The 26680-nt window shown below is 35.0% G+C and overlaps 3 protein-coding genes across 11 annotated transcripts in view; all 3 read left to right on the top strand.

Annotated features, from left to right (window-relative positions):
* The first annotated feature begins 605 nt into the window (after nucleotides 1–605).
* Nucleotides 606–7680, top strand: LOC108684104 (calcium/calmodulin-dependent protein kinase type IV-like). Of its 2 annotated transcripts, XM_018188197.1 has the most exons (7): nucleotides 606–965; nucleotides 2415–2505; nucleotides 4154–4357; nucleotides 4456–4597; nucleotides 4877–5076; nucleotides 5166–5318; nucleotides 6021–7680. In XM_018188197.1, the coding sequence occupies exons 1-7, from the start codon at nucleotides 932–934 to the stop codon at nucleotides 7339–7341; spliced, it is 2145 nt and encodes a 714-aa protein (XP_018043686.1). In that variant the 5' UTR covers nucleotides 606–931; the 3' UTR covers nucleotides 7342–7680. The 2 variants fall into 2 exon arrangements, with proteins under 2 accessions (XP_018043686.1, XP_018043687.1); XM_018188198.1 differs by lacking the exons at nucleotides 606–965; nucleotides 2415–2505 and adding an exon at nucleotides 3873–3966.
* A 2600-nt stretch (nucleotides 7681–10280) lies between these two features.
* Nucleotides 10281–12059, top strand: LOC108684105 (U11/U12 small nuclear ribonucleoprotein 35 kDa protein-like). 3 transcript variants are annotated; one of them, XM_018188202.1, is made up of 4 exons: nucleotides 10281–10415; nucleotides 11183–11401; nucleotides 11503–11716; nucleotides 11826–12059. In XM_018188202.1, exons 2-4 carry the CDS (start codon nucleotides 11192–11194, stop codon nucleotides 11930–11932), a joined length of 531 nt encoding a protein of 176 aa, XP_018043691.1. In that variant the 5' UTR covers nucleotides 10281–10415; nucleotides 11183–11191; the 3' UTR covers nucleotides 11933–12059. The 3 variants fall into 3 exon arrangements, with proteins under 3 accessions (XP_018043691.1, XP_018043689.1, XP_018043690.1); XM_018188200.1 differs by lacking the exon at nucleotides 10281–10415 and adding an exon at nucleotides 10847–10931; XM_018188201.1 differs by lacking the exon at nucleotides 10281–10415 and adding an exon at nucleotides 10922–10972.
* Nucleotides 12060–13264: 1205 nt separating this feature from the next.
* The window catches only part of LOC108695191 (troponin T), a 15481-nt gene continuing 2065 nt past the window's right edge, over nucleotides 13265–26680 (top strand). Inside the window, exons 1-11 of one of the 6 annotated variants that reach the window (XM_018204971.1) lie at nucleotides 13265–13359; nucleotides 16919–16964; nucleotides 21147–21164; nucleotides 23859–23889; nucleotides 24222–24326; nucleotides 24398–24494; nucleotides 24568–24604; nucleotides 25555–25660; nucleotides 25730–25948; nucleotides 26280–26372; nucleotides 26449–26529. In XM_018204971.1, the coding sequence (XP_018060460.1) occupies nucleotides 16939–16964; nucleotides 21147–21164; nucleotides 23859–23889; nucleotides 24222–24326; nucleotides 24398–24494; nucleotides 24568–24604; nucleotides 25555–25660; nucleotides 25730–25948; nucleotides 26280–26372; nucleotides 26449–26529 (813 nt within the window). In that variant the 5' untranslated portion in view covers nucleotides 13265–13359; nucleotides 16919–16938. Of the gene's footprint in view, nucleotides 13623–16060; nucleotides 16222–16918; nucleotides 16965–21146; nucleotides 21165–23707; nucleotides 23890–24221; nucleotides 24327–24397; nucleotides 24495–24567; nucleotides 24605–25554; nucleotides 25661–25729; nucleotides 25949–26279; nucleotides 26373–26448; nucleotides 26530–26680 lie in introns of those variants that run through there. The other 5 variants (XM_018204972.1, XM_018204973.1, XM_018204969.1 and 2 more) reach the window with 5 other exon arrangements.

Genomic DNA, 26680 nt, shown 5'->3' with positions numbered 1-26680 from the left:
ATATATATATATATACATAATAAATCAATGAAATTTAGAATACGAATTTCATCATTTCCAGATCGAAAAGGAATCTGAAGTCAATCGTCCAAAAAAAGATACTTTTATTAATTGAAATTTATGAATTTATCATTATAACATGAAGAAGTATAGTATTGACATCGAGATATAAGAAATATAAGAAGACCGACTGTATAATAATGTCGTAGAGACTAACGGCGATTTGGTGATTTATTTCAGGCACACTCTAAACAGGTCAGACAGCATTTTGAATTTCCGAGACAATTTTCGAGGCAATTTCTTTTCAAACTGTGTATAGCGTTTCTTTTTCCCTCCTAGATATGTAACTTTCGTTAATGTATGACAATTTTGATATCAGCATACGATTGTACCCTTGAGCTTTACATCTCAACAGTCGGGATTGGGAATAATTGTGAATCTATATGATTGGAGAGGATGAAGAGAAGAACAGGTAGAGAGAGAAGAGGAAAGAGAGTGATATTAGCTATTTTATCCCCACTTCAAAATCGTTGAGGGTTACAGGACCACGTGATCGACCAGCAGAATTCACGGCGTCCGCCGAAAATCTAAATCCGTCTGAGCCGGGGAAGAAGAAGAGACCACCGTCTTGGTCTGCGCGACACGAAACAGCCGCTGCGATCGAGATAGTTCATAATCGTCCGTAGCTCGCGGTGGATCGATCGAGGGATCGCGCGCGAGTGTAAAATCCACACGAAATTTCCTTTTTTTCCGCGATTTTCATTTTTGCGAGCAAAGGAGGATAAGAAAAAGAAAGAAAGTGAAAGAGAAACAGGAAGAAATCGCGGAGAAAGTTCACTGTTGCTCTCCTTCTTTCTGTTCCCTAGGAAAACGAGAGAACGGCAGCCAACGGCCGACGGCGGCCGATTCGTCGTGAAATCGCTCGAGGAACATGATCCGCGTGGACGAATCAGACCCAGTGGGAGGTAAGAGAAGAGGATAAAAAATCAGAAAATAATTATTTTTACCGAATAACAATATTAGAGTAATGGAAAAGGGGAAAAGATTTTTTTGGGCCATGTTATACGATATACCCTGCCAATACTGAAAATTTATTACTCATGTTACATATAACAGAATTTTCAGCAATGTATACCCTGGCAATGTATACCCTGGCGAAAATAAAAATTAGAGCGTAAGTTGAATGTAAGGAAAGAGCGATAAAAGCGTAAACAAAGCTTGTACACTAAAAAAAAATTATTAAATTTTAATAAATATTTATTTGAATAATTCTAATTAAATATTTACTAAATGTAAACATATTATTTGATGCAAAAATCATTAATTTGATTTAACTATCATTTTTTTATTGAATAAATATTTCTTTATCGCAAGTAAATATTTACTTAATGCTATTTAAAGAATTATATTAAGATTTAATAAATTTTTTTTTAATGTACAATAGGAACATTAAGACAAGGAAATGTAAAAAAAGTGTAAACCACTTCACCCAATTATTCATCTTTTAGAAGCTTTGTTTACTCTTCTGTCATTCTTATATTCAATTTACACTCCGATTTTTATTTTCTTTTTATTAGGCACACAATTTCGCTCAAATGTGGAAAATATGTTTGTGGAGTACGCGAAACATGTGCGCCTGTCAACGCGTTCGGTGGAATAGCGTGACTTTCAAGAAATCAAAAGGCGGTTATTGTTACCCAAGCATCGATCTTTGATATCACGTTCGTAATGCCCAAATGTCATCATATTAAAACTAATGCATTCTCGACGAAATCAATTTTAGCGATACAGAGAGAGACACGTCTCGGACGAATCTCCACGCCTTGAATAAACATAAAAGCTATTTTCGCGTGTTTGGACCGTTGGAATTTGAACATTCTGGAGAGAATGTTAAAACATTAACTTTTATCTTTAATCCCACGTGGAATTGAAGATAGCTGGCGGAAAACTTTTTTAAAAATCAAAATTAAAAGTATAATAAATAGACATAAATAATTAAAAAAACAAATAATAGAAATAAAAATAAAAGACATCATATTAATAAGAAATAAAGATTAGAGTCTATTTATGGAGCGTTTGAATGGGCTTGAAGAAAAAATCGATAAAACTTTTTTTTGAGGAAAAGAATAGTAAAGTAAGATATTAGGAAAACTAAAAATAAATCATTACAAAATATACAATAAAATTTGCTAACAAGAAAAAGATAAGAATATAGAATTGTCGATGAAGTCTTAAAGAAAAGTTGGCGCCAAAACTCTCGAAGAGAACGACACGTGAATTTTAAAGCTATCTTCTGCCTCTTTTCATTTGAAAGACAATTCAAGATATAACCGTCGTCTGGCGATGAAATTGAATGCCAAACACCTACTCACCCCCGCATTCCATTCTTCTCACTATCGCACGTCTGTTTTCAGAGATCGAGCCCAGTTTCCCATATAGAGATGTGACGGTACGCCGAGGTGTCGAGTTCAAGGACGATTATGACATCCAGTCGGAGCTCGGACGGTGAGTGATTAAATCCGTCGATCAGCGAATGTCTGGTATATCGTGCCAACAGCGTGTCAATCAGATGCAATCGATGCATATTAATCTTGATACAAGCAGGAATTTAACGCTGTGACTGAAATTCCAAGAAAGGGAATTTCCAAGAAATCAATACGAAGATTACATCACATATTTAATTAATTTAATTTATCGACTTTCAGAGTACATACTTCTTCTATGCGATAACCCTTCTGATCTAGAGCGTAAAAAATAGTCAATTCACTTACACTTCTTTTAACTCCATCCTCTCTGAATAAAATAATAGCCACTGGTAATGATTAATTTCTAATTAAAGTCTAAATACAAATATTTGATGAGATTATACAAATATCTTCATTATGTGACCTTCGCTCTATATTCGAATATCGAGTCCCAGACAGCGCCATGTCCAAAATCGTGACATAAGACATCTTAAAAATATATTGAGACATCCTTTATAAGATATCTTAAAGATGTCTTAAAGTTAGGTGTCTTCAAGACGACTTGTATCTTCCTATTTTGGATATGTGCTACCTAGGATATTTAATATCTTCTGCAACGTTAGAGCTAATGGCCCGTTTCTACGAAATCATAAGGGAGTAATAGGATTACAGGAATGTGTTGTGTTGCTGTCAGGTGCACATCTGAGGAATGCAGTGCGAGCTGATAAGATGAACACGCGCGGTCTTGTTCGCATCGGCAATCAAGGACCCGGGAGATACGTCTATAAATAAATATCCGTTTCTCTCGACCCATGAGTGAAACGGTACGCACGTCGAACTGCGTTCCGATGTTGAGCTTGGGCGTGCCGGTGCTCTTGACACCGGTGGTGAACTCGGCCGGCCCGCCAGTGCCGGAATGTGGTTTGACAATGAAAGCGTTTGCCCTATGCTACGATTTCGAAATCATAGACGAGCTTATAAGAGAACGGCACTCGAATTGTTGAAACTAACTGAGAACATTTTTTTTTTATTTTTCCCACGAAATTGGATCGCGATTCTCGCCGAGTTTAGCTTAGCTTCTTTCTATCTTTAAGATATCAATAACGCTCATAAATTAAATGTCAAACACGAGGAATATAATATAGATAATAATAGAAAGAGCAAAGTAACAGTCTTCTGATAGGAAATTTTGTAGAGAGTCGTTCAGATTCAACTATATCGTTCTTTAAAAGATAAGCAATCTTCAATATCCACTCTATTTTATCGAATCGTGAAACTTCTTTATGTAACGTAATTGATTAATAAATTAATAATTGAAATATGTTAATAATTAATGTATAATAATAGAATTTAATTAATAGACGCAATAATTACATCCGACTTGACTTACAATTAGATGCTAACATTAATGATTCATTGACTTGGCTTCGTGACAAGTATGTTGTATTTTGCCTCGCTGTCAGGGACATACTGCGGATGTACAACTTTGGCAGAGCTTCCTGTGTGTATTTATCACTTTTTATGCGTAATTTGTTATTATCCAAGAATTTGGTTTTAAGGCGTGATTTTGTATACTAAACTTGTTATGTTACAGTCAACGGAAATTCAATTCATTTTTTACATAATATCGGTATATAAGCCACTCGATGTTTATCTTGTTATATTAATCTTTGGTTTCTATATTTCAGGGGAAAATTTGGAATTGTTTACCGATGCAAGGAAAAAAGAAGCGGCTTGATGCTCGCCGCGAAAGTAGTGAACATCATGAAGAAGGAAGACAGACGTGCTGTGCAGAGAGAAGTAGACATTATGCGACGCTTACAGCATCCACGGTTGATTCAGCTGTACGACTCCATTGACACGGGGAAACAGATATATGTCGTTCTAGAATTGTAGGTTTTTTTCTCGCGGACAAGGCACCGACATAGGGAGTGTAAGATTAGAAAGAGACGCGCGCTGCGGGATTACATTTAAATTTCCATCATTTAAGGATCGACGGCGGCGAGCTCTTTGAGAGAGTGATAGATGATGATTTCGTACTGACGGAACGCAGTTGCGCTGTTTTTATGCGGCAAATATGCGAAGGAATAGAATTCATGCATGGTCAAAAGATCTTGCATCTCGATCTAAAAGTGAGTCGTTGGATTGCATATGAATTACTTTGTAGATTGATATTAGATAACCTCTCTTTGTAAATCTTTCTTTTACTTTTTATAATTATTTATTGCATGCCAATTATAAAATTATTTCTAAATTTTTACACTTTTAAATATTCTTTAAAAACTGTTTATTATAAATTGAAATATAATTAACTATATATAATATATATTCTCTTCTTTTCTTTATATCTAATTATTTATATAATTATTAAAAATTTGTATAATTATTTAAAATATATGTCTGCTCTATAGCCGGAGAATATTTTGTGCCTAACGAAGGAAGGTAACAGAATCAAAATCATCGATTTTGGTTTAGCAAGAGAATACGATCCAAGTAAAAAATTACAAGTGTTGTTTGGTACGCCTGAGTTTGTTGCTCCAGAAGTCGTAAACTTTGACCAAATTGGATTCGGTACTGACATATGGAGCATAGGTGTTATTTGTTACGTATTGTAAGTTAATTATGATCCCATATATTACAGCATCATAAAAGATGCTCATGATGATCACAATTGCTCATGTTATTAATTAATTATTATAGATTGTCTGGTTTATCACCGTTCATGGGCGATACGGATATAGAGACAATGGCGAATGTTACCATTGCAAAGTACGACTTTGATCACGAGGCCTTCGCCGAGATCTCAGAGGACGCGAAAGATTTCATAAAATGCCTTTTGGTGAAAGACAAAGAGTAAGTATATATACATATTGTATTATTCTTCTGTTTTCAATTCCTTTTTCCTTGCTCCTTCCTTCTTTTGTTATCTCTTCTTTTCATACTTTCATCTCATTATGTTGCTACTCTCAGAGAAGTTTCTTTTGTTACGCTGTTTAAATTATTGTCTTTCACTCGTTGTGAGGGTGTGTATGGCTCACAAACAACCGGTGCTTATAATGGCTAATCTGACTTCCATATTATTATCTTTCTTCGAAATGTTTTACTTTAATGAATATGTATCAATATATGAATATGTCAGACTGCAGATTACAAAAAAGCAATTCCATTTTGTAATTAAACGTGTATAGGAATCTTTAATTGGCAAAATGTACATTATTCCGACTTTATACAGTAATTATTTTACTCTTGTTGCATTTAAGAAATGATATTATCGCCTCGAAAGCGTCTAAATATCAAACCAACGACATCAACATGTAAAGTTACACTCAAATAATTTTTCGAAAATTTTGTATTCGAATACATAACGCACACGACACATTTTGTACGATATTCGAGCCTACGTCATCGTATTGTATTCTTCGTTCATACATTTTCGTCCTAATTATTCGCCCTTGGATCGCAAAATCGCGTGTCTCCATGTGACAAGAGAAACGCACTATCGAGCCTGGGACTAGAGCACGACCCTCCTCACGACGAGCCTTTCGAATCTTTCAGAAAGCGAATGACGGCGGCGCAATGTCGGGAGCACCGTTGGTTGGTTCGAAAAATAATCAAGCCGAAGAGCGAGAAGGAAATCGCGGGATTGGCGGCGGTCAAAAGAATGGCTTTTATCGAGAATCGTCCTGTCATCAGCGTTATCGATAGAGATGAGCTGGATGTGACCAAGGACAATCTCAGACTGTTCGTCGAACGTTGGCGGGAACACCCGGACAGTCCGTACACGATTGACTCGTATCACACGTTACCAAGGAATCCGCTTCGCGATCGCGACGAATCCATGTCTCTGCGGGGTCATAGTCCCTCTCCCTGCGACAGTCTTCGCAGCAGCAGCACGCAATCGGAGAGGGTGATGATGGACTCTGCCATGAGAGATAATTCTAGCCACTTATTGCCCGTACCAAGTCTCAGCTTGTCCTTGGAAAGGAGAGCTTCCGAAGGTACAGCTGCGCGAAATCGTCGCGATCCCGCCAGTCAAATCGCTTTAGCCGAGGAGATCATCAAACTATCCGAGCACTTGCGTTCGATCGCCACGGGATCGCAGACGAGTGAAGAAAATAATGGAGATGCAATGGCAGTACAACAGTCTACCAAGAAACCTGGCGATGTCGAAAATAATCATAATATCTCGAAGAGCAACATTAAAATGACCGCATCTCATGTCAGTAAAGAGTCTAACGAGATTACGGAGAAACTATCCAGTATCACTCGACAGCGAAAACTCAACGGGACGACCTTTCATAGTAGTCGTAGTTTCGACAAATACAATTTCGATACAAATAATGTGTTTGTAGCCTTGAGGAGGACGAGTATCGGCGATGGCGATGCGTCTGATAGACAAAGGGATTCTCAAAAATATTCCCTTGAACGGACGGCGATTACCAAGGCGATGGGAGAGAAGTTCAATGGAGGAAAAATCAGCAGAAGAAGGTCTTCTGTTGGTCCAGAGGAAATGGATTTGACGCCACCTTGGCGGCGATCGCGAGTGAAACGATCCTTCTGCGAAACTAGCAGGGATGTTCCACGGATATCGAATTTGCGGGATCTACACAAGAATCTGAATTTGGACGAGCCGGGCAGCGCTAAGGACCTGCTATTGCATCTATTAGGCGAATGGGAGGAGGTCACCACGACATCCTGCAGCGGCAACGATGGCAGCGGCAATGTCAGCAGGAAGTCTATGAGCCTGGATTGGTGTGCTGCCGACACGATCGCCAGGAAGACGATGAATTCATTGGCGGAGTATTTCCAGTCGAAGCAAAAGGAAGCGAAATCTTCCGACGTCGCGTCATCCACGTCGCCGACGATATATCGTTGAATAATACATTCATCCCGTTATAGATTGCGCATTTCTAATGATTTCTAAGATTTGCGAATTTCTAAGATTAGTTGCAAAGGTATCAGGAAAATGCGCGGCGTTAACAATTGGCACATTCAGCGGACTCAACGGTTGAAAAACGAGCGTTCGCTATTATTGGTATATTCTTTTAACTTATCCAATTAGAATTTTAGATCTAAAAGATAGATATTAATAGCAACGAGCGCTTATTCAACTGTTGAGTCTGTTAAATGCGCCCATTCTTTCTTCTTTCTCGTCGCAAATGTTATTTTGGAACGGTTTGAAGCTTAAAATGAAATTTATGCGTCAAAAGGCTTAGGGCACTAATATACTTAATGAATCATAAAAATTAATCTATGAAAATGTAAAATTCTGTAATTTTTAAAATTATTTTGAAAATTGATTTTATAGTCTTTTAATTCCTTTGAATTCATTTCGATCATTTATGTCTTAAAGAACACTGTTACAAATAACAAATAAGTGCACTCTTATTTCTTATTTAACTAAGTTTTTAAAAAGAGATTACAAAGAAATGTAGAAGAATTTTTTAAATATATTAAGAGGGATGGATAATAAAAGGTATCAGTAACTTTTAAATATCTTTACGCCTGCTTACGTTCATCGATGATCACCTGAATTATCTCCGTTTCTTATTTTCACAATTAAAAACAAGACAGAATCCTGCAATTTCGTGACATTTCAGGAAAAAACGTTACGAAAGTGCAAGATCATAGAATTTCTCTGTAATTAAACTCGAAATATGTAGATTCTAATGGATATTTATGCACAGAGAGATGAAAATGAATAATGGAGATGGTGGCTTTAATGAAGACTGTGAGAGCGATAAAAAACTGATGAATTACAAATAAAGTCTACGCGGTTATACTTTATACTCTAAGCAGACTTTCCAATAGTTGTGTACCATCAACACACCCTCCAATTATTAATATTTTTATATGCGTCAGAGTATATTAATTTTTATCAAAAGATATCTCTATCGCTTTGATTCAATTTAATCCCTTGCGAACTAATAAATCTATCGTGACGCTTTTAATAACAAGAATGACGCAATTATTCGTTCCAAAATTCTTTCTCTACAACTTTTATAAGTTCCACAGGAAACTGTTATATTTAATACACATATATTGTACTTTTATTTATTAATAACATTATTTGAATATATTCTCTGTATTATAGTATAATAATATTAAATATAAGAAACGCACTGTAGATTAAGTCTAGATTTTTTTTACTAAATATGTTACACGAAATTTGCAAGAGAGTCGATTGGAATAATATATATTCTTGTTAAATGGTCACTGTTCATATTTTATATTTAATATAAATCACAGTATACTCTACACATAGGAAAGAAAGTTTTCAATTACTTCATGCACCCATACATCTCCCACAACAATGGATAGAAATTGATTAATCTTCTTGCTATAGGAAAAGACCGTCTGCGGGAAAGCTTATAGAGCATCGTTGGCTGGAAGCCGCTCTGGAGAATCCGATACAGAAACACCGATTGAAACGCTACGTCATTAAAAAGCGTTGGGTTAAAGCTGTTAACACTATTCTGGCATTGAAACGGATGGGCGCGCGTTTAGACTTTGATTTGATCTAATATATCGGTAACGTCATCCAAACTTGATGACATTATACGAAAGAAATCGTTGTAATGATTGTAACAAAGTAGCAAGAAATCAAAATTTGAAAAAATTAAATCATTTAGTTTACAATGAGGTTTCATTAATATAAGATATATTAATGAAAATCTTATTGACTTCAACCTTTGAATGTCTTTATGATCAACTAATTTGATTCATTGTTTGCTTCGATAGAACTAAGGTTTTTGGGTATTTGCGCCAAAAATGAATTTGAAAAATTAAAGTAAGACGTTTTTGCAAACAAACGTGCAGATCAACACTTGGAAATCATAAAATAGTTTGCTACACTATCCAGTAAAAAATGACCGTCAATTTGATGAATCGTTATCGAAATCATCAGTTCTTCAATTATTAATTCGATGTCGAATTGATTCGATGAGTCGTTTTTCGCATATTTAAAATAAATATTTACCATCAATATATATTTCTTTTTATGTATTGCCTTGCATTATTTCTGCAGTTTAATTGTTTATTCAACGCGGATTTTAATTACAGAATCTGTGACAGAGATGTATAATGAACAAAACTCAAGAGAACAGGAATTTTTATTTAGAACAAAATAATAGACACGTAATTCCGACATAATATATCATTCGATTGTGTGAAAACAGGGTCATTTTTCTATTCACTATTGTCACGCAAAATGCTGAATTGCAAATGAAAAACATTCACAGTTAAACGGATAATTTGTCAGCAAATTACAATCATGCAGTACTCTATTGATTGAAATTCAATAAAATTGAATTTTTCCTGCAGCTGTTTAATTTATGGATCATATAATTTGAATTTGTATGAATATTAAAGCTTATTCCTTAAAGCTAAACTAGTATACATTTATATTTAAAGCGAAGTAGATATCTATATATCCATTTATCTATATAAGTATTTGGCAAAAGCGAGATAGAAAGTTTTTAATGCAATCCAATAGAGAGATAAAGAGTAGATACAATAAGTCGAATGTAAGGAGAGAGTAAATGAAAGCGTAAATAAAATTTCTAGGAGGCGAAAATTGAGACGACGAAACAGAAAAAAGATATTACTTTTTTTACATTTTGTTATCTTAATTTTTTGTCCTCTAGAAGTTAATTGTTAACTTTTATCTTGATATCGATATTTACATTCGACTTATGCTCTGATTTTTATTTTCGTTAGAGTGTGATTATTTATACATATAACTTGTATAATATATTACATATGTATTGTGTATGTATATTTTGAAAATATTACATTATGCAAACGCTCACATATATAAGATTATACATATATGTATTTTATTTAACAAAGTCTTCAACAATAATATATAAATTGCAAAAGTCATGTAAATGAATCACGAAATGAGAACAATTTGAACTTCCTAGAAGAAGAATATGATCCGTTCGAATTGTACGTGAGTCACCCTGTATATTTATAGTTATAATGTCTCCCGTCTTCTAAACACAATATTATGATTCGTTTCGTTTGCGTCATTTATACGAAATAAGATTGTGATCGCGATAGTTTATTTGCAATAATTTTATTTGCGATGCGCTTATAATTTATTAATTAAATAACGTACGATATATAATCCAACGCATTTGTTAGTCGAAATTATTATATAATTTTGTCTTACATCTTCTGTATAAATTACATAAAGTTTTACAAATTAAACTAATAATTTTAATATATTGACATATACGTTATAAAGATATGTATACATATAATTTTTTTATGTTTCGCGCGGATATAAAAATCGAAACTATGTTACCCAGTGAGAAAATTTATGAATATGCTACATAGTTCCACATTCACTTTTAAAGGCATAGTTGGCGCTTCAGTTTATTTTGTTTACTTCTCGTCAAATGAGTGATCTATTTACTAAATATTTAAATGCGCTTTTAGTGCCATAAATATATTAACATGGTGAGTGTTTATTAATGAAACATTGGAAAAACAGATAAATTGTTAGTTGATGTTAAACTATATATAGGATATATTAACATAAATAATATTTTTAGGTTATATAGCGTAATTCAATAGTATTTTAATAATTAATGTGCATAATATTGTATTTAACAATAATTAATATTTAATTTTAAATATATTAAGTGATAGTAATTTATAATTTGTATTAAAAATGATCATATGATTGATTTTTCAATATTTTTATTTAGAGCGAAAACATGTTGCAAAATTGGAGCCCTTATGCCAGAGAGTACGATCCCTTAAAAGCAGGTAGTATCGATGGGACAGATACGCAACCTCATGACAAGGCTGTTAGTAGGGCAATGATAATGCACTATGAGCCACCGCACAATCTAGAATCTAAGGCGGAAAGAACTATATTTGTAGCTAGGCTTGGTCCAAAAATTACTAATTACAATCTGAAAGAGGTAGAGAATAGAGTTATCTAAAAAAAATATATATATACATTTGACAATTTTATTATACGCTTTATATAATTATTTATAAACTTTAAATTGTTATTGTTTAGTTTTTCAGCAAATATGGAGATGTTATTTCGGCAAAAGTGATAGTAGATGTAGTAACTGGACTCTCTCAAGGATATGGTTTTGTGGAAATGAAAAGTGAAGAGGAAGCTAAAAGAGTGTTAAGACGAACTGTCGATGCCACATTAAAAGGATATAAAATTTTTATTGATTACGAATGTGGTCGTAGCTTGAAAGGATGGAAGCCGAGAAGACTTGGTATCTATTCAATAGTTTAATATATACAATTTTTCATTAAATATATACAATCTTTATTGACAAATATTACCAATTTTTATATAACATCTGTGTTATATAACCTTTTTAGGAGGTGGTTTTGGTGGCAAAAAAGAATCGGGTCAACTGAGATTCGGAGGAAAGGATAGACCATTTAAACGACCAATTGTACCTAATATTTTAAAGCCAAAAAAATAAATAGTCTCTACGTTGACATTTATGACACTATTTTCATCGACTCTGTTGCTATCTTTTCCTATCTTCTCTCTCTGTCTTTCTCTCTCTCTTTCTCGTTTATTATTCCAACACATTAATAAAGCAATTGAATTGAACATTTTGTCATTCACTGATTTGGGTTCGCCTCTGTAATTTTTATCACACAGCTCTTGCTATTTTAATATCGTAAACCCCGATAAATCCATTATAAAGAATTTACAGAATATTTGATGTAATTTTCCCAACGACTGTCATTGAAATGGACAAGCGCATCGTGTTTCATTTCCTATCGTAAATCGTGTGGACAATTTTACATTAAATCTTCGAGAAGTAATCTCAGACACATTGCAAGATCGTATTCGCGTACGCCGGCAACTTTATACCGCATCATCGCGATCTCCCACATACGCCTCTCTCCATATAAGGAGGCACCTCGCGATTACAGTACCGAATTTAAGTTTCCGATACCAACAATAATAACGATGATACTGATAAGAGTGATAAGACTCTTCTTTCTTACTCGATTTAGGATATCCATGACACCTCAAACAATCCACTTTCGTTCATCATAGCTTCTATTTTGTTGCTCAAACTCTATCACCTTTTTTATTTAGATTCAGAACGTGCCATTGCATATTCTCTCCTGGATATATTATAAATATATTGAAAAGCAATTGTAAAAAAATATTTTTTCATAAGTTTAAGAACCTTTTCAACTTCATTAATGCGAAATAAATCGTCATGAAATATATCTTAAAAAAAAAATACTAATGAATCATTTATCCTACTACAGAGATTACATTCTATAAATTATATTAATTAAAGTATTGTAATAGTAAATACATTAGAACTAATAAATTGCATTTGTGCAATTATATGCGTAGCGAAGAGAAATCTCGAGTTAATTTTCGATGTACCGTCATTTTTATTTTAAAAGTTTCTCTCGGTAGTCGAGCAGATTTTTAGCTGATCTGACGGGACTCGCGGATCAGCCAGTTCATCATTGTCAACAACTATCGGAAAGTGGGGGCGTGAAATCCTAACAGGCCTACTTTGGAGCAATCATCCGTCAAATCCGTTCGGCGGAAGAGAACCCGGAGTCGCCGCCGCAGGAGCTGAGTTGGAAGTGCGACTTGCCGGCGAAAGACACGAAAATAGTATCAACCAGGATCGTATCACTCCCGGTAGTCCGCGTATGTGTACGCACGAACCACCGTTTCTATTAATAGAACAAAAGGGAGTGTGAAAGAGAGAAAGAAGGGCAAGAGAAGAAATGAGAGGCTCTAAAGCGAAGCGGGCACGACGCCCGGAGTCCCGCTGATGTCCGACCGTGATGACTTCGCGGACCTCAGAGCGGCTCAGGCTGTCGCGGACTCCACATTCCACCGGAACAAGCTCCTCCTGTGCGTGTGCGTGTCTTTCTCTCTCTCTCTTTCTTTCTCTCTCTCTTTCTTTCTCTCTTTCTCTCTTTCTCTCTTTCTCTCGCGTTCTCCCGTGGAGGGACCCTGGTTTCACCCTTTCTTTCTTTTCTCTCTCGCTATTTCACCCAGTTGGGTCACCTCCGTGAAAAACCCATCTACACGCACGCATATACGTCTCTACGTACACGCTCGCGCACGCACACACTCGCGCGCGCAAGCACTCATCCACACGCATTGACACCACCCCGAGTGTAAGTTCAACATTTTTTCATTCTGTATTTGATAGTCTCGATTTTTTTCTCTCTTTTTTCCTTCTCTTTCTTTTTTTTTCCTTTTCACCATCTCTGTCGAACGGCGCACTCCCTCGCTTTCTCTTATTAATCTTCATTCTGGGAGGAACATTCGCGATGAACCGCGCGTCTATGTTCTTCCTGCGATGTGATTGTTGTGAATGTGAAAACGACGTGGTACGACATGAAGTAATTGACTCGAGAAAGCTTTCTAGCGGAAATTCGCCTTCGCATCAGCAATGTTTATATTGCCGAGAAATTCGCGATTGCTCACAGCGAAATCACTTGGCAAATATTTTAGCAGAGTTTTTCTATTCAAAGAAGAATCAATAGACGTGAAATTACTCGATAAAAGGATCTTCCATTTTTAATGCTAGGAACTTTTGAATAGTGAACAGTATTCTTCGCTCAGTGGAAATCTCGTGAATACGTAACCACACGAAGCACGCCTTTATCTAGGGTAACTGTCCCTATTAATGTGCCTTTTATCCAATTTGCTTATTACTGAATTAATTAATAAATATTGTAGCTTCCATTTTATCTGCTTGCACTCAATATTGGTTTTTCAACTACTTCTTTTTCTTATAATATTTCTTTAATCTCAAAAATGTTAATACTTTATAATGTTTTTGATAAAAATAGAAAACATGTTTTTATCCCTATTAGTGAGTCCTCTAAGCGGCGATGATCCTATTAATGTGCTCCCAATTTGTGTGCCTATCCACATTTGACTCATTTTAACATATAGTTACTAAAACAGGTAATAAATTTAAACTAATTGTTTATGTAAATATTACATAAATCATTATTTCAATTATATTTATTTCAAAGTACTCTCACTCATAACACAACGTTCTCAACTCCAATACAAGGTACATTAATAGAGACAAACTTAAAATCTTGCAGTACGTATTACTGGATTCACATAAATTTCTCATATCTTTCGAAAAATATTTAAAATATTTTAATACTCAAAAAATAAAATATCTTCGATATCATATTTATTTTATATTATTATTTATATTAATAATTTCACAAAAAAAAATATTTTTTCTTATTTATTTGTACTAGTTTTCTTTATGACTTACCGAAATACAAAAGCACACTAATAGGGACAGACACAGTAATTGGAACGGTTACCCTACTCGTTCAGTGAAAAGAATTGCGCGTATCAGTGAAAAATTTTTGAACTTCGTTGCGGCAGACGTGCAAGTGAATGATTACGTGGAAAAAGTAAATGATGTAAGATCTTATGGTACTTTTGTTATTTTGCTAAGTATCTTTTACGACGTAAATTAATGATCTCAGCAACTTTATTTGCGGATTCATCGTGTGATCCTTCTTGAATTCTATTATCTTCATTTTCTTTATCTTATTTTTTTAATAATATTTTTGTTATTTCGCATTATTGAAGTTAAAATTGTGTTTAAAAAAGAACTCATAAAATCGTAAAATTTATGATATATCGGACGATATTGTAGATAAAAGACGGATGTTACTTTTCGTCGACAGAGAATAAACAGTTTCATATTTTGAATTCGATCTATTTTAAATCGCAACAAATAACAATGGCGAGTTAAATTAAGTTGCAGAATCGTGAATGCAAATCCCACAGCATATTCATCCGACAGACATCGTGGAACGTTTTTAAAGCATTGATCAGATTGAGCTTGAAATTGGATTGAATTTAAAATCAATCAAAAGAAAGAAAGCTTAAAAAAGAAATCTTGAGTTTAATGAATTTTACTTTTTGATTAGTTACATTCTAATTTAATTCGAATTTAATTCTCAATCTCAAGCTTTAATTACGACTTAAATGTCTCCAAAACGTTCCTTAAAGATCCGTGCTGTATAGAAATATTTCGACGTTGCAAAAATCCAACAGATATATCGCGAATATTTTTGCGAAGAAAGTTGCTTTTTCCAGCAAAAGTATACAAAGTCATGATCAGGCTAGAGACTGAGATTGAGTTTGGGTTGGAATTTAATCAAACAGAAGGAAGAAAGCCAATCTCAAGTTTAATAAACTTTGTTTTGATTGGTTAAATTCCAATTCCATCTCAATCTCACTCTCTATGGTTTGATCACAGTTTAACACAGGGCTTTTTCCAGCAAGAACACAGTACAACATAGTGAATCATTTCGTCCTTGTTTAACGTTGGCAAACAACAAGAATATTCACTGTGTCCATCTGTGTCTCTCACTGGAAAGCAACCCACTTCCCCAACGGTTCCGTATAGACATAGGTCTAGTGTTACGAACTCCATGAATTTCGATGTTCTCCGTCCACGTAAAGAAACAGCAGGAGAAGAAACGACGAAGAAAGACGAGCGGAACGAGGGAACGAGCATGTTGTATCACTAAAATTAGAGCGACATGGCAGAGAAGGGGACGGCTCCTTATAGAGCTTGAGCGCGATGCCGGAGCTTGCGACCAGGGTTAGCAAACTGGCATTTTCTCTTTCTCGCCTCGAAGTATCGGATTACTTTGGGAACGTCGGTGCGCGCCGTCCGGCCCATTCAGCTTCGGCTTTCCTCCGGATACCCCTTTTCCACGCAAGGTTCGACCAAGCGCAAGCATTTTTCTACATCGCCCCTCGTGCCTCTTTCTCCGGGTGCCCCCTGCCACCCTTGTTGCTTTCCTCTCTCATCTGATCCTTCCGACCTCTTCTTCTTCCACGTAATCTGTAACCGGTGAGGTTTCCAATTTTCTATCCTTCAATCCTCATTATTTTTTTAATCTATCGTTAACAAGTGATCTGATTGAGATCGTTCACATGAAATTGATCGTGACGTGCTTATCGTCGAGATGGTACCGATATCAAGTTACACGCATAGTTGAATTACAAGAACTGTGACAGCCGTGTTAAACGTCACCCAGATTTCAGTTTACGACGATTTTACTCAAGAATTGTTACAAGTGTTATGTTACGTGATGAGGGTGCTTTCCATTTGTGACATAAGTTAACACAAGTGCCATTCTATCTATATTATTCATTGAATGCTAAGAAAGATAGAAGAATACTTATGTTGACTTGTGTCACCAAATGAAAAGCACCCATAATCTGAATGACGCAAATATTTCCTCGCGAGGATCGCGTAATGTGTCGCAACTTCCATCGACCAGTGTGATCTAATTAGCGATTCTTAAACATATATCGTTTTTTTAGTCACTGTCCAAAAACTTTCTCTCTTTCTTTCTCTTTTTCGCCGTTTTGTAAATCAATTTAGTATTTCAACGTCTCGTTTTTGTTGCAGCGCTTTAAACAGCCGCCAATATGTCTGACGACGAGGAACAATACTCGTAAGTAGCTCATCGATCATGACTCTCGAGCCAACATCGATTGATATAAATTATCATCCTTGCATTGTTCGCGTTCGCAGTTCTCAATAGTTTATTTTGAAACTGATGCAATTCCAATTTTAGAACGTTATTATTACGAATTCCGACGAGGACGTAAAAAATTCACGCGCTTGCTATTAAAAGACTCCGTCTATTCTTTTTTCTTTCTTTATTTCTGTAGAAAATAGATATTTGCACAATTTTCAAAATAAACGATCTTTAAAATACCCAGCATGAAATATTTCATTGCAAAATTTGAAATATTTCAGAAATTTTTCATGAAGCATTTCTGAAATATAAACATGTTCAGGAAATCAGAGTTTTTGGAATATTTTTGACCTTACAATAATTGTACAATTTTAAATTATTTTGGTAAAGTATTTTAATGCAATTATTTTAAAACGTTTCTTACAAATTTTTACAAAATATTTTTGAAGTATTTTATTAAAATATTTTTATTAAAATGTTTTTAAAAAATGATTTCATATAAATATTTCATGATGTATGGGTGAATATGTGATATCGCCGCTCTCCGAGATGAGTAGCTCGGAATAATGCGAGAGAGAAGTGCCGTGATATATGTCAGTAATTTCCAGACATGAAAAATAGGATGCCGAAATCGAAGCGGTAGACAAGATCGTGGCTCGCTGATCGTTGATCATGTTTCATACGAATCAAAAGTCCGAGCAAAGTTTAAAGTTCGTCCACGTAAGGTTAAACAGCGCCCATGATCTGTGACCTCGTCGTGTTTAATGTTTCACATGTTCGTCTAATTTTGCCGTCTCGATGTCCGTCCCTGCGTGCGTCACGTTCCAATCGCACCTACGCACGAACCCCTTAATAAGCACTCAAAGCGAAACTCGAACATTTCAGCCGACTTTTAATTGTCACTCGATGACGTGCTTGCATAATAATTATTATTTTTTAAATGCTTTTTCTCTTACATTGCCGCTTCAAATTTTTTCTAGAACAATGTAATTATATTTTCTCGTAAATTATATAATTTGATTAGTTGTTATAGAAAATTCACTCTCAGATCGCAATAAAGAAGAAACAAAATAAAATTCAGTAAATCATTTTTATCGCGTCTACACTGAAAAAAATATTAAATTTTAGTAAATATTTGTTTGAATAGTTCTAAGTAAATATTTATTATATATAGAAATCATTAATTTAATTTAACTATTATATTTTTTAATAAATATTTATTTACTTTAATATTTATTTACTTTAAAGAAATGTATATTCAAATTTATTGTCACATTTATGTTTTACAAAATAAAGTTCGTATAATATTTAATACTGACAATAATTAATCTGCGCGAGAGGAAAAAAAGCAAGAGCTTTAAGCAATCCTGAAAAAAACCTAAACCCCTAACTCTTAAAAGCGATGCCCTCGTGAATCTTCCTGCTCACCCCATTTATCACCCCATTCAAACGCCCCGATAGCACATTGTGTTCTGCCCTGACTAAACTAGACTTTTTTCCGTTTTGTCTTTTACAGCAGCGAGGAGGAAGTCGAGGAAGTGTAAGTGTTCACTTTCGTTATATGTTTTCCTAATTAAATGCTTTCTTATTTTTCTAACGTACGACTTGTCTCGTTTTCTTATTTCAGGAAGTAAGTTTCAGAGGCTTGTAACGAGCGCTGTAGCTACTGCGAAGACGCGATCGCGGCGAAAATATTCGTTTCAATCTCGTGATGAAAAGCGTTTTTGACAGTTTGTTTCCAGTCAAGAGTTCAAAGCGCAGATAGATTTGATTTTTTTTCTTTCTTTCTTTTACAAAATACACACAGAAAAATATCATTCTATTGCTAAAAAAAGTTATTACTCAATTTACTTTCTTTCTTTTCTTTTTTGATGATTATCTTTAACAAAAAATATTTTCTTGAAAATAAAATATATTTATTAATTTTAGAAAAATTCATTATTATTTATGTATTAAAATAAGAATTTATTTTTTTTTTAAATATTTTAAATTTTATATTTGATCGAAGAAACTTTATATAAGATTGACGACTTTTTGTAATAAGCAAATTGAATTAATTTTAATTTAATACTTTTGATTGAAGTACTAAACTTACTAGAATATATTTTGAATTTAATGCTAGTAATAAATTTATCAGATTTGCGGATGTAAATGAACGTATAAATTACTTGAAACAAGCAATTATTATTTGCTTTTAGTATGTATTTTTCTGTGTGTAGGAACGCGTACTTGTAAGATGTAGCGTTTCACGTTTATGTGCGGAATTCAGCGATTTATCGAGCAAGATTTATACAGATCCGAAAAGCAAGACCGGAGCTGCTCTTTCTCTTCCTCTCTGTTTGGCAACGTCGTTATATCATCTGTCGATGCTCCTCTTTCGTAAAATTAGAACGTCAAGTTAGATTAAAGCTAACGAACGCGCAACGGAACGCACGATGAATCGATAGTGAGAGGAGCGTAAATGAAGAATAATCGTTTTCCGAAGTCTCGTTTGCGCTGCGCAACACGCCAGATTTCTCTTTCTGATCGTGATTTATGAACTCCGTCTTCTTCTTTCTTTTTTTTGTTTATTCACTCCCTGTCTCTCTCTCTCTCTCTCTCTCTGTCTGTGTGTATCTCCACATACAACACACAAAACCAACCAATCAATCAACCAACCAACCAACCAACCAACCAATCAATCAACCAATCAACCAATCAATACCAATCGTCACTCGTCATCGACCGATCGGCTAATCGACCCGCGCGGTATGATACAAAAAATGTCAAAATCGAAGGCAGCCGGAGAAGAAGACCGAGTAAGTTTTGCACACGACAATATGAACGTCTCTCTCTATCTCTCTTTTTTTACGACCAATAAATGATGTACATTCACGCGCTGTTGTCAGTGTCGTTTCTTTTTTTTCTTCCCCGCTGTCTAATCGCTGTCTTGTCTTGTTGTCTCGGTGTAGTCTTTAATTGTTCGTCCATTCTCTGTTTTATACTCTCTCTTTACTTTGTTTTCATCATCTCACACGCGTTGTGCTGCCGCAGTCATTTACTTTTGCATAGAATTTTTTTGTAGCGATATACTTGCTGGCTCTCTCTCTCTCTCTCTCTCTCTCTCTCTCTATCTATCTATCTATCTATCTATCTATCTATTTATCTATCTATCATTTCCCTTTTCCCTCTGTATTTCTATCTCCTTGTCTTTCTTTTTCTTTATTTTTTTTCTCTCGTCAAATTGTTACACATAAAAGAAGAACGTGATTGAGCGATCGCTGCAAAACACTTTCTATTTTCTATTTATTCGGTTTTGTTTGCGCCAACACATGAAAGACACTTTTTAGTGTGACGTTCTCCTTTTTTGTGTAACATTGTCTCAAAAAGAATGCTGATACATCCACCTTCTGCACCTCTCTGTTTCTATTTCAACTTTTAAAATACCATACGTTCTGCCGGTGTATTCACTGTCTTCTCAACATCTGTCTTGTGTCGATGTTCTGCGTCGATGGATTAAATAAAACAAAACAAAACAAAACAAAAATAAACAGCAATGCTATCGCGCTTTTTTATGTACACAGATGTACACGCATATTACATGTACATATATCTCACGTATGACATATAAGACATCGAGATCATTCAGCATTTTGACAGGATTATCGAGAATGCAGTGTTGCAAAAGTATACACATTTTACACCCCGCACTTTTATTCCATGCCTCATCTTTGTCCTCCGCCGTGTCTGTCAACAATATCTGTCGCCTTAATATCAGCCTCTGTTATCCGCATTATGGCAAATGGGCAACGAAACGTTTCTTTTTCTTTTTTTGCAAAAGTGCTACGAGATCCCCGTTGAGGAGAAAGCAACGACGAGCCGCTTAATAATTGAAAGCAAGCGATGCATACTGATCACTCGCTCGCAATATAAATGCGGAACGACCAGTGATCTCTGCAATAAACGTGCAATCAAACAAAATCCGCGTGATCGAGCGGTCGGTTCGGATTTAGTTTGCACGGAAAAAAAAAAAATATATATGAAAAGAAAGGAAAGCGCAAGTTGGAGATGAGCGATACCGATTTTTATAATTTACGTGCAGCTTTGTGCAGTCCTACGTAAGCGACGACCAATCACACGACCTTATTAATGAATCTGTACTTTCTTTTTTTATAGGGGTAGGGCGTCCCAAAAGTAAGTTGAATATATCGAGGTGTTTACACGTCAATAATATATCTTTCCTGTTCTTCGGCCGCTCTCTCACATCCCCTCTCCTCCGCCCATTGGTTTTTCCGACGTCGATTAAATTCGATAAAAATCTTTAAAATCTTAGTCTCTTTAGAGAGATGGTATCTTTTTCTTCAATTTTCTGAAAGCAAAAAGAATTATTTTTTTTTTACTGACATAGTTTTGCGATAAATCGGATGGAAGATTGGTAAAAGATATTTATAAGTTTCCATCTCAACCCCAAAAACATAAAAGCCAACAAAAAATCAAAATTATTTTGAAATTTAACGCAATAAAGAATCCAATTTTGTAACAAAAATTGATTATTTCGACTTTCATAGCAAAATACAGTCACATTTTGACATTTTCCTGATTTGGTGTGTGAGTGGAAGAGGAACACGTTCCTTTGAGAACTTATAAAACACAATTTACCAATTTTCCACCTGATTTAGCTTAAATTATATGATTCAATAAATCATGATTTGAATCTTTGCATCCCTTTGAACTAAATCACGATTTGAATCTTTGCATTCCGAGAATATGAATGATAAAATTAACGATTGAAATTGACTGACGTCGGTAAAATCGGCAAAAACCCTCAGATTTTTCGTCGCGGCAGGAATGAGATCGTAGAAAATCGGCTTCGACATTACAATCGTGTTGCGGCGCGTTGTAGATTTGCCAATTTCTATCTATATCGCTGGGGAAGATTTTGTTTACAGATACGGGACGGATAACGCGATCGTTGGCCTGTGTAGTGCGACTGCGAATAATAAGGATATATTTACTGCATGCCGATATGTACATCGCGTTCGTGAATATTCCATCGCGATTGCATAACACTAATGCGCGATGACACTTGAGCTCCGTTTGGGAGCCCGCCAGGCGTCTCATAAATATATGCACAATAACGTAACACGGTTTATTCTGAGACCGACGTCTGCTCAAAATGTACCACGCCCCGGCGCCGACGTGATCTTATTAACAGCCGGCCGTTCGATACATAATGCAGCATCTGCAGTGCTACATATTTATGCACAATCTTCGAACATGCGAATTTGTCAAATAACATTGTATAAGGAACCATGTATAGCCAGACGTGTATTTGCAGTTTGAACATTAATATTTATCATCGTGTGAAATTGCATAAATTAAAATCTGATCGTAGTTTTATTTTCATTTGTTTTAATTTTTGTCTCGCGAATCTCGAAAACTTAACCGCCAAGTGTCGAATCTTATTAGAGAACATACCGAGAACATTATGTTATCGATATTTTACATTTTAAGTCAAAAGTCAGATTGTAATTTATAACGTAAGTAAGACGCTCTGGATTTCAATCCTGTCGATGACGTCTAATCGCTATCAGTGTTCGAGGTTCCTCTCCCCTTATGTTCTCCTCATACTTTATAATCTTTATATCTCTTTCGCACCCCCGCGTGTTTTACGTTTTGTCTCTCTGATTAATAATGAATTAACGAGTTGTACATAATCACGTCTTGTTTCGAATTACGTCAAAGCGATGTGTCACACGTCCTTCTATCTCAAGGCTCGTTATTTTGTCCGATCCCCCATATTAATTTATATTGACTTTTGCGCCATAATTTATCGACTCGCAAGCAAGCAATAATTGCAATACCCCTGCCCGCAGATCCCATGAATAAACAATTCTTACATCCCGACGACATCTTTTACGATGTAAATTATAAAAAAGAAAGATGTATGATAAATTTTACTGGAACCTTTTAAAATAGAGGAAGGAAAGCCGAAATTTAATAACGATTGCGGCATCCTACCCTTTTCTTCGAGTGTTCTTCAAAGACACAAACATCTCCATGAATTCCTACAGATTGATCTCCAGTTCGGTAAAAAAATCAAACGAATTTATGTTAAATCTATTTAAAAACAATTTTGAGTCGATGCTCAATATTGTCATCTCCTGAAGCGTATCATCTCGATGCATTATTATTATCTCCGACAGCTCTTTTAGTCATTTACGAATTCATAATCCTTACGACTGAATAACTCAATCAAGACAGTCATCTCAAGTAGAATTCAGAAATCATAATAAAAATTGTGAAGTACACCATCATGACCTTATTTGTCTATAATGTACAAGTTCATTTTTAAGTATCAAATAACGTTATGGTGATGTTCTATATCACTATGACTTTATTATGACTCTGTGTTCTACCTGGGATGGAATATTCCCTGCTACTCTCATTAATGCCTTCTCCCATGATTCGCTGCGGTGCGTACTTTGGTTTCTTCTTTCTATAATTCTATATGCTTGCACATTGTCGCCTTACTATTTGCCTCTTTCTTTTTCTTTCCTCTTGTCTTTTATTTTCTTTCTTTCACAAATCGCCTCTGCTCCCTCCCTCTGTCCCGCTCTATTTTTCTCTGTCTTTCTGTTTATCCGTCCGTGCATATATCTGTCTGTCTGTTCCGCCCATGTGTTGTCTGTGTGTGTATACGTGCGACGAGCGGCATTGAATAATATGCACTACGGGAGAGAATGGATGGAGTTGTAATAAAGTAGTGAAGATATGGACGTGAGAATCGCGTATGGAGTTCTGGGGGATCTCGCGAGATCTTCCAGAGAGCGAGCTCAACCGTGATTTAAAGAGAGTTACTTTTGTTTTCACTCCGGCCTCCTTCAGGGAATCTGGCGAGAATCCTGAGTTTATGAAGGTGAGTGTTGGTACTCATAAATAACAATCGTGCGAATGCCCAAAACTTTCCGCGCTTCTTTCGTAATAAAAGGATCTTTTGCGGAAAAGCGAAATGTAATATTGAATATTGGTGAAAACTATATTCCAGCAAGAAATGACCGGCAATTAGATATTGAATCAACGTTGAATTGATAGCGAAATTATTGTATCGATTTGACATCAATTTAATGAGTCACGTCTCACTTAGTTCTATCTATCAATCGCATTGGAGATATATTGAGCACTGGCATGATCGTTACAAGAAACACAATGAAATACGCATTACGGGCTAATCTATTATTAAAAATTCAGAGGCAAGAACAGAAAAGAAGCGACCTCGACGAACAGCTCAAAGAATACATAGCGGAATGGCGAAAACAGAGAGCCAAGGAGGAGGAAGAGTTGAAGAAATTAAAGGTACGATCCTTATTTATACTTGATATCTTCTTGTTTAATATTTTATTTGATTTTAAAAAATATACTGTTAGGAGAAGCAAGCCAAGCGCAAGGTCACCCGTGCAGACGAGGAGAAGAGATTGGCTCAGAAGAAGAAGGAGGAGGAGGAACGTCGCCAACGTGAAATCGGTAAATGCATTTACGTCTATCTCTATTTTCTCCTTTAAACAAAATTTAATACAATTTTTTAAACTTTTTTCAGAGGAGAAAAAACAACGTGACATCGAAGAGAAGAGGAGGTAGGTGTTTATACAATTATTGGCCTATATTCAGAACACGATTTCATCGATAAATGCGCGCTTTTATTTTTGAATTTTATAATGTATGTAACATGAACTACGTGCTAAATACGCGTAACATATAATAGGTATAAGCACGTTATGAATACGAGTCATAATGGTCGGTATATAATCGTAATCTATTTTTATTTGAAAATCGTCTGAAGAGAATAATGTCTTAAATAATGTCTACGTAATGCCTATTAAGATGCTAATACTGTGTGATACTGTATGAACAGTTTACTACATCTTAAGAGACTTCATTCAAGACGGTCTTTTAAATAAGAACCGACTATGAATACCGGTTAATGTCTCTCGTAATGACTGCAAGATTTCTAAACAAGTATATTATTTTATGCATAACAAATGTTTGTGAATCGATTCCTTTCTAAACAGTTGTATCTTTAGTTTAAGACTAAAACAAGAAATTAATTAAATAGAGTAAATAAAAAGAATTTTTTTGATACAAAATATTGATAAAAAAAGAATTAATCGATTGATGTGTAGACATTAATGTCGCACAATTATGACAATCGCAGCAATGTCAAATTATTTACATCACTAACGAACACAAAAATGCTGTATGATATTCTTTGCCATCATGAATTTATTTATTCTATGTAACATCTTTACGATCATTAACAACGTAAGTAATTTGACTTTACTGTTGTATAATCGTTACAATGTAAATATTTTATGCATGTCAATTAGGATTTTAATTTGATCTTTCTCCAGTACTTTATCAAAAGTAGATTATTTAAAATCGAAGGAATTACCAATTATATTCGTATATATAAGTTGTTTCAAAGAAGTTTAATTGATTAAACTTGTAAATATATATTTATTAAATTTTTTATATATACATATTTGCGTGTTATTTTTATTTTCTATATTTATTTGCTATATTTTAGGCGCTTGGAAGAATCAGAAAAGAAGCGACAGGCTATGATGCAAGCGATGAAAGACCAGAGCAAAGCAAAGGGTCCAAACTTTACCATCACTAAGAAAGATCTTTCGGTGAGTGTTCTTTTTATTATCAGCAGCAATTGAATATTCTATAACTAGGATTCTCTTATGTGAATTTAGGGTAATCTTACGTCGGCGCAACTTGAACGTAACAAGACAAAAGAACAACTTGAGGAGGAGAAGAAAATTTCCCTTAGCATTCGCATCAAGCCGTTGGAAATCGAAGGTTTGTCGATTGACAAGCTCCGTGGTAAGGCTACCGAATTGTGGGAGGCCATAGTCAAACTTGAAACCGAAAAGTACGATTTAGAGGAGCGACAAAAGCGTCAGGACTACGATGTGAGTTTTTACAATTCTAAAAATATTGAATTATTTCGTCTTATTTGAACAATATAAATTTATCGCATTCTTAATAAAATTTGAATTGTTATTATATAAAAAATTTTACAAGTAAAAGATTGCATAAGGATGGATTTATTTATACGCGCTCATAATAATTTTATACCATTGGGTCTCATAAAAATAAAAAGAAAGAAAAAAAGGAAAAAAAATACGAAAAATATACATTGACTGTTTCCGCTTGGGAAATAAGTTGCTGGACGCGGGTTTAATTATAGTCCAAGTTGTTTTGTAGCTGTATTGATAAATCGATATTACCCTTTTATTGTAGCTTAAAGAACTGAAGGAACGTCAGAAGCAACAACTGAGGCACAAAGCCTTGAAAAAGGGTCTCGATCCCGAGGCTTTAACTGGCAAATATCCCGTACGTAATATCTATCATATCAGAAAATGAAAGTGGAAGGAAGAATCATCATATTAATCATATCGCTTATTCACAGCCGAAAATCCAAGTCGCCTCCAAGTACGAACGTCGCGTCGACACCAGGTCTTATGACGACAAGAAGAAACTTTTTGAGGGTGTAAGTATACTTTATAAATTATTCAACACATGAAAATTTATTCGATGGTCCCTACTCTCAAAATACGAGGTCAAACCTAGAATTATCTCACTTTGTGACATGTTTACATGAAGTTTTTACATTCAAACATGCGCTCTACCACAAATATGAA

The sequence above is a fragment of the Atta colombica genome, unplaced genomic scaffold, assembly GCF_001594045.1.
Source record: "Atta colombica isolate Treedump-2 unplaced genomic scaffold, Acol1.0 scaffold126, whole genome shotgun sequence".
NCBI classification, from domain to species: Eukaryota; Metazoa; Arthropoda; class Insecta; order Hymenoptera; family Formicidae; genus Atta; species Atta colombica.
The sequence above is the reverse complement of the archived record's forward strand: the minus strand, read 5'-3'. Positions and strand labels throughout refer to the sequence as shown.